This window comes from Heliangelus exortis, chromosome 2, assembly GCF_036169615.1.
Source record: "Heliangelus exortis chromosome 2, bHelExo1.hap1, whole genome shotgun sequence".
Taxonomy (NCBI): domain Eukaryota; kingdom Metazoa; phylum Chordata; class Aves; order Apodiformes; family Trochilidae; genus Heliangelus; species Heliangelus exortis.
Window position 1 is genome coordinate 57,684,321 of NC_092423.1, and position 15,638 is coordinate 57,699,958.

The following is a 15,638-nucleotide window of genomic DNA, read 5'->3' on the forward strand; positions in this document are numbered from 1 at the left end:
TTTCCATGCATGTCCTTGCCCTGCAGGTAACAATACCAGTCAAGAGCAGAAGTCCTGCATCAGTGGCCTGATTCAATTTTAGTACATTATAATAATTTCCAAATTGGTGATCTGTACTCCTCTACAAGTTCGTGAACCATCTGGCATATTGCCCCATCAGCTCTCCACACGTAACAGCCAAAATGCTATTACTAGTACACTATTTTTTCTGTGGGTGCCCACCTAAAGGAAAGCTATCAACAAGTACAACAAATTCAACAAGTTCAATTTTACTAAGCTACTGCATTTGTGCTGCAGAAGCACTCACTCTCAACTGCAATAATCTAGGATTGCTCATCTGAGTGTAACAGCAATAGTAATAGAAGGCCACCATTCACTGCCATTCATCACCACAATAAATTACAGTCACATTTGATACCTGGAAAATGTGGGAAAGTGGTTTAATATTTATATAATTACCTTTCTTTTTCATTTGAATTTCTCTTGATCCAGGAGGTGCATTAATATCTCCTATCCCCTGGAAGTATACGTATTTCTTCACAGTTATCAAATTGGGTGCAAATTTCCAAACATCCTCTCTGTCATCAATGATGCAAACCATGGAATCCCCACATGGGAAGAGATCTCTAAGAGACAAAATAGTTGAGAAAATTAAGCCAATTTTTGGAAATCGACATTCTCAATTAAAATAGTTTCTAATGATATTCTGGCTTATTACAGGACATGCTTATGTATGAATGCATTAAAAAAATCAATAACATTAAAATTACAGAATTCAAAATACAATATTTGAATTAGTAGAAATTAATGAACAAAGAAAAAAGCTATTCTAAAATCACTATCCCAAAGGCTAGAATCAGGAACCAACAAGCCTTTCCAAAACCAAAACATTTCAATGTTTCAGTCTAGTTTTCACATTTTATATTGATGAATAGCCCAAATCCAACTCTTTCATGAACAATACACTAGAAATAATTAGGAAAACAAAAAAGACACAAGAAAACTTTTTAAAGAGTAGTCATTCAAGACAAAAGAAGAAAAAAATACTAATCTATCATCTAGGTGAAATAGGTAGAGTAGAATCATAGAATCACTTAAGTTGGAAGGGACCTTAAAGATCATCTAGTTGGAATTCCCCTGCCATGGGCAGGGACACCTCCCTCTGGACCAGGCTGCTCAAAGCCTCATCCTATCTGGCCTTCAACACCTCCAGGGAGGGGGCATTCAAAACTTACAGTAAAGAATTTCTTCCTGATCTAAATCTACGCTTTATCAGCTTAAAACCATTACCCTTGTGTTATCACGACATCATGCCCTTGTAAAAAGTCTCTCCTCAACTTTCCCATAGGCCTCCTTCAGGTACTGGAAGGCTGCTGTAGATTTTCCCAAGAGCCTTGTCTCCAGGCCGAACAATTCCATCTCTCTCAGCCTCTCATTACAGGAGAGGTGCTCCAGCCCTCTGATCATCTTTGTGACCCTCCTCTGGACTCCCTCCAACAGCTCCATGTCCTTCTTGTGTTGGGGACTCCCAAATGAAACAGTAGTCCAGGTGGGCCGAGAGGGAGAATCATCTCCCTTGATCTGCTGACCACATTTCTTTGAATGCAGCCCAGAATACAGTTGGCCCTCTGGGCTGCAAACGCACACTGCTGGCTCATGTTGACCTGCTCATAAACCAGCACCCCCAAATCCTTTTCCACAGGGTTGCTCTCAATCTGTTCTCCACCCAAACTCTGACTGTGCCTGGGACTGCACTGACTCAGATCAGCTGCAGGACCTTGCACTTGGCCTTGCTGAATTTCATGCAATTTGCATGGGCCCACCTCTCAAGCTTGTCAGGCTTCCCCTGGATGGCCTGAAGTTCTTAATACATAAACATGCATAAAAAACAGGAGCAAAAGAAGAACAAAATGTTTCATTTGCTATGGTCTGATAGGGAGGGGGCAATAATTTTTAATCTAGCTATATGAAATACTAAAGATACCTAAATTTTGGACAAAATCTTAGCTTTATATTCTGGAAAATATCAAAACCTGAATCTAGACTAGAATATAAATTCAGGCTCTACATGACCTAATGCCATGGAATACTAGAACAGAAAGTGCTAGATGTATAGCACATCTGAAAGCGAAAATACTAGACACTGAATACGAATTAACATAAAACAGAGAATTTTGGCCTAATTTGAAAAAACCCACAACATAGCCAAGTCATTATACAATATCATAAGCTATAAGGCTAAAACATGGTTAAATTATTACAAGAATAAGAGCCCATTAAATAGATGAAATGCTGCAATAACCAAAACCTTATGGAGATAACGTTGATATTCAAAAGGCAGACAAGGAAGGATTATATCCACCTTAAGTACAGAGAGATTAACTTTTATTATATTTAGCATGCTCTGCCTCTTTGTTGTCCTGTTTTCCTTAATGCATAAGGACCATGTACATACCTAAGATTCCCAGTTTTAGAAAATGGATCAATACATTCATCCCTTGACAATATCCGATGGGAAAAAAGCTTCTTTTCAGGGTCCAAAAATCCTTTTGAAAAAAGAAATTAAAAAGTTAACGTTCAAGATGTTTGCTCATTTTTTATGTAGTAATTCAACTAACAGAATTTTAAGGTAAGAAATATTGTATGGCAAAAGGGTAAATATAATGAATCAAGCATTTGTAACTAATGCAGTGGGATTACTTTTAAAAATCCCATTTAATTTTCTTTCAAGATAGCAACAAAACTGATTAATATAACTAAATTTCTGTCCAAATTAGGCTGAAAGAGATACAGCAGGTGACAGATACATGATTTTGCAACTTACATTTATCTTTCTACAGGTAGTTCTTTAAAGTTAGATGCTCTCCTTAGCTCATTATGCCTAGGGACTGCAGAGAAGTCTCTCAAGAGTCGGCAATGTGCTGCAATGCTTAAGCACCATGGGCAAGTTAAGGGATGGTTTTAGCCGGAGCTCTTGCGTTTGTAGGTTTTAAGTTCTACCTCTAACCAATACTTCAATACATTTGCATACAATTAGTAAATCCTGGGATTCCTAGAAATATTTAGGCCCAGTTGTAGCAACCTTACTGACTGCACTCTTAAGAAACAAAAAAGAAAAAAAACAACAAAAACAAATCAGGAGAAACTGTGCGAAGTGATCTTAAAGCAAGATAAAACGCCATCATTTAGGAAAATGGTGACCTGGGTGTACAAACACACATGCACATGCTTCTGAACCTAGCCTGCAATAATGAAATCCATCTTCAAGAGCAGATCGCAGCCACATAATTACTTAGAAAGAAACTAGCATTTTCCATGCTTATATGAATTTTCATTTCACTGAATCTGCACTGAAGATAGCATCAACTTTTCATTCTTATAAATGATAAAAGGTAGTCAATACTTATTTGGGATTAAAAAAACCCATAAATTTTAAGTTACTTTATTTTAAAAGGTGGCCATCTTATAGCCAGAACTAGAGTTCAGGATGACTACAGACTCTACAGAACAACTTTAATTTTCTTTCAAGGAGCTCTGAGATATGCACAGGACACACATTCAACTCCTTTTAAGAGTCCAGCTCCCAGCAGTGCGTTAAGTTGGGTCTTCAAAAACACAGGGTATAAATTAAAAAAAAAAAAAAAAAAAAAAGGAAAGAAAAATTAGTCATCACTACTGAAAAAGTTCATCCTGTTATGTATTTAATATTAATGCATAATTGGAGTAACTTAAAACCCATAAAAGCAAGAAAATTCTGAGTTAAGGACACAGGTTCAACCTTAACTCACCCGACTATGCTTAAGAATTGCTGCAAACTCGTAGAATCAATCCCCTGCAGTGAGACCCTTGCAGTACCTAGGCATAATGAATTGAGACAATTAGCTACAAAGATTTATTGCTGTACACACAGATATTCTGTCACACTACATATGCTGTCATACTAGTTGCTGTTCTATCCAACCAAATTATCTTCTACTAATTCTGCTAATGACCTCAATACAGATGAAGTCCACAATAAACAGGACAGGAGAGCACGGTTTTAATGGCAAAGCTATAGGGAGGCATACAGTTATAGTATTGCCTAGCTAAAACTAAGAAAAGAAAAGCTGAATTAAGAAAACTCAAATACAGAAATCCTGGCTGCCAGGGATTAGAGATGTAGTAGTATTCCACAGCTTTTCAAGAATACTTTGGCAAAGATTTACTAATTTTAATACTTTTGTCCCTTGACAATTCAATAAGAATACACTAAAGATACAGGTCACAAGAGACACATAAACACAGATAAAAGCCCATCTTAAAGTTGGGTCTTTCAAAGACAGGCTACTGGAATAGCAACACAGAAAACAAGCCTGGTCTTTTACAGAAGCTCTTTAAGTGTATTAAACTGTTTGGCTTCTTTTCAATGTTGCCTAGCCAACTGAATCATTGTAAGAGACAAATCCTGGTGTTTTTACAATTCGGTGGAATAGCAGATAACATTTCATTGGTTCCTCATAATTTCTTGTCTTCAATAGTATGTTAATATTATCTTTAGATCTTTAAAAAGGCTATATTGTCTATTGACTAACCCATTTAGCAATTCTGCTCCATGCAAGAGCAAACAATTCTTGTATTCTCAGTTGAAACTAATTATAAATCGGTTTATGGTTGCAAATAAAAGATAAATCTGAAGAAATAACTTTGCATCAATAACAAGTAGATGCAGATTTCTCCGAGATAGAACTAAGTAAATGCTAAGATTTAGCTTTTTTATTTAAAAATATAAAAGAATTATTCTACTGCTTTCAGCAAAACACAACAACTGGGAAACCCTTAGTATGAAAAATCTCTACAATCTTCAAAACAATAATCTTTTCTAAACCTATAAATTGGAAGATTTGAAATTTGGCGATAATACATCATTCAGATAACCTTTAATAATGAAGCTGCAGGTTTCAAATGGATGATGCTTTCCAAAGCATTTGTGCTTTTTTCTTTAAGAAAAGTCAATAAAGACCACCAAAAACCAAAAAACCAACCAAACAAAAAAACACCAAAAAAACCCAATTGTTCAGATTTCACTTTTCTGTGGGGGCATTTTGTTGAAAAATTTGAAAAAGAAATCAATTTCTTTGTCTTTTAGATTCAAAAATATGTCTAAAATTTAATTTCTAAAGAGTAAGTTCATCTTCACTATTAAATACACCAAACTTCTCTTATGGAGAGTTGGAAATAAGTTAAGTAACAATTGGTCAGAATAATTATGTCAAAGATAAATACTATAGAAAGCTGTATATTTAAAAATCCAAACCTCATCTTCATCAATGCACAAGATACGACTTTATAAATGTGTCTAACTAAGAAACACTTTAAGATGAATTATTTCAGTAAAAGAAAAGGACCAACAAGATGTAATCTGTTTGAGAAACAGGAAAAAGCCTTCCAGAACCTGGAAGCAGCAGCTCAGAGTTCAGACTTCACAAATACACCTGGAGAAGCTAATAAAAAGCCACACCTTTTTCTTATGAAGCAGATTCCTGGCATTTCATTAGAAGCCCTTTATGTAACACAAGCGTAATGGTAAAATACCAAACCCAGCTTTCTGTGAGAAACCATTTAACCAATACTGCCATCAAGTGTTCTCTATATGTATTAGCTATATATTCCTCTGTTCCCGCATCTTGTTCCAACAGGTGAGTGTGTGGACCAAAGACTGTATCAGCTGTTTCTCCATACCAACATTTTTCAGCTCATTGTCCACATAATGCACTTGTAGTTTCAGTGCTTTTGATGAGTTTAAACAGCTTCAGGCAAAAATCCAGAAACCTGTAAATGTCAGAAAGCTTAGATACCCTAATTGGCTTGTTTGGTAGCTATTCCATTATAGAGCAGAAGGAGCAACTCAAGTATGCTGCCTACAAAGAGGTTTGTCACATTTTAAGTATTATTCTGTGCCAGCTGGGGACTGCTGGGTAATCCAAATTATAGTTCAGAGATTAAAATGAGCAAACACAGGAACAATCACAGATTAAGAGAAGTCAATCATGGGGAAAGCACTTCCACATTGTGAGTTAACTACCTCTGTAACCCATTCTTCCTTCCTCTGAAGCTACACATCTTCTGACCTTACTTGGAATGCATCTGATTTTAGGCCACATGCAGATTTTTGCATGTAGATCCAAGTGAAGATTGTCCACCCACTTTGTTGCTACTGGGTATTTAGATGTAGTGTATAAGGCAGCCATTCCCCTTTTGCTACAGAAGAAATAATGACACTTGAAGAAGGACAGCAGGGTAATGAGGTGTTAAAGCCTTAGCAGTACATGATGTATAACCCAACAGATTGACTGACAAAGCTTTAGGAAGGTTCCTCAAGCAATTCAGCTATTAAACACCAGGTATTGTGGAAATAATCAGTAGGATGGGCAGAACATGACACGTCTCATGAACTTTCAAGGAGAATTAATTGGAAACCACAAATAGGTATCACTTTCTGATTACAGAATCTAATATTTGTCATTACAAGCATTTCATGTATTTTATTTAACATACATAAAGAATTTGCTAATTAAACAATTCTTCTTTAGCTCTGTTCTAGAGCTAAATAGAATAGTTAGCTACCCTAGTAGTTAACTATTTAACTGTTTTGTAATCTTCCTTTCTTGCCAAGAAGTGGGATCACTGGGATAGCATTGCTCAAGGTACTTATGGCAACATAACACAAGAAAGCAGATCTGAAAGACAACTTAAAAAAAACTAGGAGACAAGGAACAGCTGCAAAGACAGTTTGACAGAGTCCTAATCTACAATATTAATTATATTGTCCTAGTTCAACAGAATTAATAAAGGGAAGTCTGAGGTGAAAATGCCACTCCGTCAAGGAAGGCTCAAGACTGAGTGAAAGACAATTCTACAGTTTAATCATATGGTCACACTTATATGGTGAATTTGACTCATATGCTTGCAAAACAGGGTAGGTTTCTTCTGTGCTTGTTGGAACAAAACATTTCAGACAGTGATCCACACCATGGACTACTATTGCTGTAATTTAAGTAGAGGGTTTCAGTTAGCAAAAGAAAATATTTCTAAGTTTTGGAGAAATCTCTCAGCCTGAGAGTTGGGGTTGTTCAGCCTGAAAAAGCTCAGGGGAGACCCTATAGCAGCCTTCCAGTACCCAAAAGAGGCCTGCAAGTAAGCTGGGGAGGGATCTTTCATAAGGGTGTGTAGTAATAGGACAAGGGCTTAAGGGCTTCCTTTAAACTGGAAAAGGGTAAGATTTAGGTTAGACATTAGGAAGTAATTCTTCACTTTGAGCGTGTTGAGACATTGAAACAGCTTATCCAGGGAGGATGTGTATTCTTTATCCCTGGAAGTCTTCAAGGCCAAGCAGGATGGGGCTTTGAGTAACCTGGTCTAGTGGGAGGTGTTCCTGCCCATGTAGGGGGTTGGAAATTTAAGGTCTCTTTCAGCCAAAACCATTCTGTGATCTCACAACTTATGATTCTATTCTGTGAAAATACTGCTAGACCTCTGATTTTCCTTAAAGAATTACACAAATCTCGGCTCCAAAACACAAAAAGAACAGCTGTAAATAGATTTACTGCCCTTGTCCTTATGGGGGACTTCAACTTGCTGGAAATCAACTGGGAGCAATATACAGCAAGCACAACCAGAAGGTTTCTAATCCATCTGGATGACAGCTTTATGGAACAGGTCATAAGGGAACTAATTTGGAAGAATGCTCTCCTTGAGCTTCTGCTTGTCAACAGAGAGGATCTCATGAGTGGAGATCAGAGGCTGCCTCTGCCACAGTGACCACGAGGCAACTGAGTTTTTGGAGAGCATCCAAAGGAGAGCAACAAAGATGGTGAAGGGTCTGGAAGGGATGACTTATGAGGAGCTGCTGAGGTCACTTGGATTGTTCAGCTGGGAGAAAAGGAGGCTGAGGGGTGACCTCACTGCAGTCTATGGCTTCCTCACAAGGGTAAAAGATGGGACTGGCACTGATTTCTCCACTCCTGTGACTGAAGACAGGACTCTGGGAAATAACAGAAAGCTGAATCAGAGGAGGTTTAGGTTAGATGTTAGGAGAAGGTCTTTCACCCAGAAGGCAGTTAAGCAGTGGAACAAGCTCCCCAGGGAGCACCAAAGCTGCCCAAGTTCAAGAAGCATTTGGATGATGCCACGTGGTGTAATCCTGGGGGTGCCCTACACAGGGACAGGAGTTGGACTTGATGATCCTGGTGGGACCCTTCCAACTCGGCTTATTCTATGATTCTATGATTTATGGCAGCCAAACATCCTTTGGTGAAAGGAAACAGGAGGGGAAGCAGGTTCTTCACAGGAAGAGATAATTTGATGTTGATGATTTTTATGGAACTGTTACTTTAGATTTCTAAGACAAGAGATGTTGAAGACAATTTTTACAGCCCATCATCATAATCTATTACACAATTCAATAGGAAGGCATTTGTCATGCCACAGTCTGACTCTCTAATCCACAAGAAACCAAAAAAGCTTATGTCCCATGAGGAAAAAACAGATTATTTCTAAAATTACAGGCCATACAGGCCACTGCCTTGTAAAAAAGCAAAGAATTCTACTTACAGGACTATTTAGGATGTGTTTTTGCACAAAACAAAAAAACCAAATACTTGAAAACAACCACAAAAGTCATGTGCAAGTATGAAGGCAGATTACATAAATATTGTTAAATGTAGCATACCACTCACCTGCAATTGTGTGTGCATACAGTCTGCTTCCAAAAGTAAAAACATGTAATTCATACAGCTTGGCAATTTTTTCCAGGAATTCCTTACAATGAGGACGCAAACGAGTATGCAACATAGGCTCACCTCGACCTAACTGAAAATGAAATATTCCCTAGAAGAAAAAGCGTATTTCATATTATGAAAATACCAAATTAAAAAAACAGCATTCCAGTAGTACCACTTTCCATCACTTTCACTACTTATCTTTGGTCTGATTAGGCTAGAGCAAGTTTTGGCCACGAAGATTATGTAAATGAATAAAATGCAAAGCACATTTTTGCTCTATGCCAGTCAGTACAACACTAAGTTGTTCAAATGCAGGAAGGTACACTGTTGAAAAGTTTATGAACAAGATAAGTTTCATTTAAATCTTTACTCATGGCAAACCAATATAAAAAAAGCAACTTGAGAAATTTCTGAGGAAATTCGGGTTCTTATTCTAATCACCACTACTCAGTAAGCTTCTGTCAGATTAGTTTCCATAGAAACCGAGTTCAGGGATTTTGTTGGATAAAAAATACATGGAAACATACTATCAGACAGCAAACCAGGAAGAAAGCTTGCAGATAAAGATTCCAGTTAAAACCTCAAAATATTTTTTAAAATGTTTTTCTTCAAAACATGAATTTATCCAGATAAAAACACAGCCTTTCAAATACATCAGGTTTTTAATCCTCAAAGTGAACATTCATGGTTCCCTTTCCTCTCAGTTACAAAGTACATTCACAGATTGTTTTTTTCCTATCACAAGTGAACACCTGCTGAAGCTACTGGACATGACAGAGTGCAAGAAGAAAGTAAGAAGAACTAAGTTTGCTTGACACTCACATTTGTTTTTGTATCTTCCCGTACAAGAAAATATACACATTGTAAGGTGCTTTTCATTTTAAAGTTTCCAAATTGAAAATATTAAAAGCCAATGTCCTTAGGAGTTCAATTACAAATGTTTCATTAAAAAACTAAACCACAATACCCAGTATCTCAAAAAAAAAAAAAAAAAACCAACCTAAAAAAACCCAAACCCAAACCCAAATACCAAAAAAATCCCCCACTAGACGTATTCACAGAATGACAGAAGTAGTAACAAATAGGGTTCCCCAGAAAGGGACTTTGAACTGTAATTCAGTATTTCTGCCTCAGACATTGAGGATGAAAAGTGTCATTATAACAGTTTGTGAATTGCAGAGAAGAGAAATCAGAGATTTAAAACAGCAATCTGAAACTTCTCACTTAAAGTGACTGGAATGGAAAAGTGCAGGAAAGCATGAATGGAAGAAAGAAAACTATTGACTCAAACAGGAAAAAAAAAAAAACCTATTTCAGAAGACATGTTTTCATTTTCTGGTATTCTTCAACTACAATTTTATCTATCCTCAAAATATTTTCTTAAAGAATCATAATCCAAATATTGTTAAACATATTTCTGTTGTTCCTTTGGCTTCAATGTTAACACCAAATTCTTACCTTATTAGACATTTGTTGGCAGTGCTGTTCTGTTGTATGGATCAATGTCTGGTCCAAATCAACCATAAGCACCAGTTTTCGATTTCGATGTAGTCGTTGTTGATCTTCTCTTCCTAGCTGCTCAGCTTGCTGTAGATTAGGAAAAAATGTACTAGGTTTATTGCCTTTATAGTATGGTAAATTTGAGAAGAAGTTCTGCTACAAACTAACTGTATAAGAAATATACTTCAACATAACTGTAGTGATAGCATTTTTGTGAGCAATTTTTCTGCACAAAGAAATATAATTCCCAAACTCTACTCACCGATCTGAGCGACATTAGTAACCCTTAAAACTGATAAACTCAAAACAACAATTTACATATTTAATAAATAAGTAACAACTAAATTAATATAAGGTCAATTGTCTCTAGAGGTAACAGCAGTAGCTTTGGGGAAAAATGGACAAGTTCAGTAGATCTGAAAACTTTGGTTGCTACATTTAGCAGTTTTGCATCAATATGGCTGACAACAACTAGGCTGAGTATTAAACTGAAGCTGGCAATGACAGAAATTATAACTGAGAGTACAGCTTAAGGAATATATGCCTTCAGTCACAAGTAGATTATGTCATTCCATGTGAGCACTAGACCTCAATCTCATAAATTTGAGTTCAAGTTTACTCGTCTTGTGCATATTTCCAAACTCTCACCATATTAAGCTGTGCTGACTTTAAGCACTCTGATAGCAAGCTTGCAGCATTACCCACCAGACAGCTAAACTTAAAAGCAAATTTAAGTGAAGCACTATGAAAAAGCATGTGTCGAGTGCATATTGTCCTTAGAAACCCTTTTGCATGATGGGGACACTATCAGCTGTTTATATTTTCACATTTCTTCTCATTGGTGTTCTTTGAAGAGTTAAAAATCAAAAAAAAAAAAAAAAAAAAAGCAAGCAGCAATATAAAAAGTTAAAATGGATCAAGTTGGTAAGGAAGGTAAAATGTTTATCTTCAAAATAAATAATCTTTTCTTTCTAAAGAAACAAAGGGATGAATAAGCATATTTTGATAACTTAGCTCAATGGAATATTTGAAAAATTATGAAATTAATTTAGCCTACAAGAAGGATGCAGACAAACTAACTTTACTATATCCAGCAGGATGTATTTAAATGTGAAGAGTGAAGCTAGGTGTCAAAGACATTGCAAGCTTTGTACACATTTCAGCTAGTGGAACCTGAACTTTCCAGAAACTGCTCATTCTTAGAGACAAAAAATGACAGCACTAAGTTCTCACACTTCTGTCACGTAAGTGCCACCTGTTCAGTGCACAGCTCTAAAAAGCCCCACTATAAACCCTGGTAACAATCAAGCTGCATTAGGGCAGACAAAAAATCTAGGCTACATATGCTCAACACTAAATTCCTCTTCTGCTATAATTAAGATTACCAAACGTAGAGCTACACTGAAAGGTATTAATAAAGAAAGAATAATGTTTCTTACCTCAGAGCTAACTTTCAGTTCTGGGACACTGTGAACCATAGACACAGTTGCTGTGGATAATGGCATATTCTTTCCATTCTTGCTTCGTATCCTGATACCATAAGGAAAAGAAGCATTATATAGAAATAGTTGAGGGGAAAGTGATACTAGAGGTTTTAGTGAGTTCAAAACTAGTCACCACCAGAAAACTACTATAAGGAAGAGCTATTTTGACGAATACACTCTTTCAAATTCTTACTTATGAAGTTACTCAATAATATGGATAAAGAGATCAAAGCAGCACACCATAAAATCTTTGCAAAAAGCAACTGTAATTAGTTAAGCTTCCATATAATTATTTCATGAAAACTGCCACTACAATGAACAAAACATGCATGTGTTTATCTGTATTAGAGAAGCTGCAAAATAAGCATTACTACTAAACAGTTCCAATTTAAAACTTCTTCCTTCTTCTGCAATCATTCAGCATGCAATTATCTACTTTTCTCCAAGACCAACTATCAAATAAATTTAAGAAAAAGATACCCCAAGTTATTCTTTACAAATAGGAGAGTGATTTACATGTGACTGCTGCTTCAAGAAAAACAGCCAAAAAATTCCCAGAATTACATACGTGTTCCTGTATTTATTTTCTTTATGTGTATATTATAGTCTTACTCATATACATACCTGTATGATATAGTGTATATGCAGATAAATACATACAGAATACATATCATCCCTGTGTGTGTGTATATATATATATATATACATATGTATGAGAGAGTGTGCATGCACTTACATAAGTGTGTACACACACTTACATATTTGTGTACATACACAAATAAGAAATTTCTTGGAAACTGACCAGACAGCATCAGTATCACTAGCTTCTAGCAAACACAGATCAATTTCTTGGGAATTCTGATACAGTGGAAAGACATTATTTATGGTTCATCAACATTATAAATCCTAGCATACAAATTTTGTCCTATGTGACATATACACTTGTTTTCATTCTTCCGACTGCCTCTACCAAAGACAAAATTTAGTATCAGATCTACAGACAGAGTTAAAACTTCATCCAGTTAGCATTTCTTGACAAGCAAGTTCATGATGAAAAAAATGTTATTGTGTGGTGTTGAGGCAGACACAATCCCAGACAAATTTGCTTTTACTGTACCATAGTGTTTGGAACAACTGATACCTAAGAATAAAAAAAAGTTTATTTCATTTGGTCCAAAGGCACATCTTGCCATCTTAAGCCTTTAGCTTCGGAGTTCAGAACACCTCTTGTATGTAACACTGGAACGGTATTTTAAATGAGCCTTTAAAAAGATAAACTGTTTTCTCATTCAACTATTTGTTGAATGAGCATAAGAACTGTTTACCAGAAAGGATGCATCACTACCATTCAAGCTGACACTGAACTGTCTGTACTCAAGTAAGAAAAACATTGATGCTTTTTAATTGCCTTCTGATGAAGGCTCAGTAGACCTAACACATTATTCCAGAAGCATAAGCCATCGTGTATAAAATGAAGATATTATCTGAGGCAGAGAAGTATTATTTGATAAAACTGAACTCACTGAATTTATCTACATTTTAAATGAAATAATAACATTATAGCAATATCTAGATGTGATGGTATACAAATCTCAAATCAAGTAGTCATTCAGATTCAGGGCAGGAAAATTCTATTTGTTGTTATTCTATTTGTTAGGTTTGTGTTTTGCCAAATAATATTTCTTATGAAATATTAACAATCATCTTTTGATTAGAAGTTATATCCAACCATTAACTGGGCTACCCACTGCATAACATTTTCAATATTCAGTCCACATGTGCTGTTTAACAGGATAATGCTCACAAAATAATCCTTAGTAATGAGCTATGAATTAAATAACTATCTATCTATATAAAATATAGATATTTTACTAGTTTCCTTCCAAATGAAATAAGCATGCAACATTCACATTTCATTTCTAAAATCCAGGCTACTATACAGTCCATTTTAGAAAACAGTTGTTGAATTAGTAACTTGACATGCATTTTAGAAAACAGCTGTTGAATTAGTAATTTGACATGCATTTTAGAATACATCCATTGACTTATTAATTTGACATGCGTAAGAAACATTCTCTTTACCAAATGTATTAGCAATATGACAGAGTAAAACAGAAGTATCTCCATATTTCAAATTTGCTTTCTTTTTGGCCTAAGGCTTAAGTTCCTTTAGTTGCATGGCAGAATATTTCACAAAAAAAATGTAAACAGTTCTGCAGCTTGTTGAAAGCACTGGAGACAAGCTAGCTCCCATTCAGACACAGGACAAATAAAGCAAGGTCACAAGAATGAGACTGATATTACCTCACAGCTCTTTACACCTTCACAGATAAAACTCTTGGGTCTATTAAGTCACTCTTGACACACCTTACAACTCTCAAACTCAGCTGTAAGTACTTAGAATACAATATACTAAGCAAAATACAATATACTGAGAAGAGAATTTATGTCTGCATAAATCCTCTTCACATTTTCTGTGCAAGGTAGTGAAGCTTTCCCACATTTACCTCCATAAAAAAAGAGCCTGCACAGTTATTGTCATAACTTTGTAACACGAACTGTAATTCAAATAGCCACATGGCGTCTTATTCACCCATATTTTTAATTATGAATTCGTGCAATAGTTCAAAGGAAATGCAGTTCTAAGCCATTTATCTCTGGCATATGTGACATATAAAGAGAAATTTGGAAATTTCAGGGCGACAAAACAAATGTCTTGTGTAAACAACAAATGTAAATTAAGGCGCTTCACAACAGTGAGACAGATCTTGCCTATTTCCTCTTCATGTGTAGTTTTTATCTACAAGGAATCCTAATTCCTGCCAACAAGTAGCAATTTCAGAACAAACAATGTGACCGATAATTAATTAATTAAATAATTTTAATTAAAATTAACTTTAAAAATTAATTAAAAATTAATTTTTAATTAAAATTTAATTTTAATTAAATAAAGTAAATAATTAATAATAAACAATTATAATTATTAATTAACTAATAAATATATTCAGGCCACTCAAAGCATCCATTTCATGAGCTATTATTTTAATTTTACTTTAAAGAAAACCAAATTTGAAAGAGTGCTTTACGTTGAGAAATTTACCTCTTAGAGGAAACAGCCTGTCATGTTCCCCTATAGGAGCAGAGTAGACCCTTTTATGTTCAGCAGTACAAATACTGTTCTCCCTCCCAACTAATATCTACAACTTCACAGTTACACTTACAGGTAGGATTCACAACTACCAATATGCAGAATGGAGAAACAAAGAATTAAATGAGTGAACAAAAAGTTTGGATCCCTAAACACAATCAAGGGTAAGGTGGAAAACAGAGCCAAGGATACTTACTGAGTCAAGTCTTGGCCACATTCTGCACACAAGCCTTTCATAACAACAGGATGGCTGCATCCTTCCAGTCTCACCAAGACACCCCTGAAAAAGATTTAGTCATTCCATTTACTGCAGATTGACTTTAGACACTTGAAGACTGCAAATTGTCAGAGTTTAAAGAATAGTTTCTGATTAAAATTTGAGAGACAGACCTCTAACATACATGCTTTTGCCCCAACATGGGGAAAAAAAGACAGAGTAAGTATTCAAATTATTCAAAAACCTTCAAAAATCCCCAAAACACATAGTAATGCCAGTTTCTAACCTAAGCTTAGCCTTCATTGTGTTAACAAAAAAATTTATCCAGGAAAAATTTACATTCGCTTTGATACAACTCCTCATTAAGATTCTACTGAGCTATCCAGTAATAAAAATCAAAGTATGAAGATTCTGTTACTATACTTATTTCATCTTAGTTTACTGTGCTCTTGTATCATATATAGGAACACACATTGCTTCAGTCTTTTATATTTTAATTTTTAAATCTTTAGCCCTTGCTTGCCACATTT

At 35.5% G+C, this 15,638-nt stretch overlaps 1 protein-coding gene across 1 annotated transcript in view; it reads right to left on the reverse strand.

The window, feature by feature from the left end:
- Positions 1 to 15,638, reverse strand: part of CTDP1 (CTD phosphatase subunit 1) — an 87,042-nt gene that overhangs the window by 57,396 nt on the left and 14,008 nt on the right. The window contains exons 2-7 of the mRNA XM_071736283.1: positions 15,088 to 15,171; positions 11,699 to 11,789; positions 10,218 to 10,346; positions 8,715 to 8,865; positions 2,456 to 2,546; positions 460 to 626 (exon numbers count right to left, since the gene is read on the reverse strand). Of these exons, the coding sequence (XP_071592384.1) occupies positions 460 to 626; positions 2,456 to 2,546; positions 8,715 to 8,865; positions 10,218 to 10,346; positions 11,699 to 11,789; positions 15,088 to 15,171 (713 nt within the window). The remainder of the gene's footprint in view (positions 1 to 459; positions 627 to 2,455; positions 2,547 to 8,714; positions 8,866 to 10,217; positions 10,347 to 11,698; positions 11,790 to 15,087; positions 15,172 to 15,638) is intronic.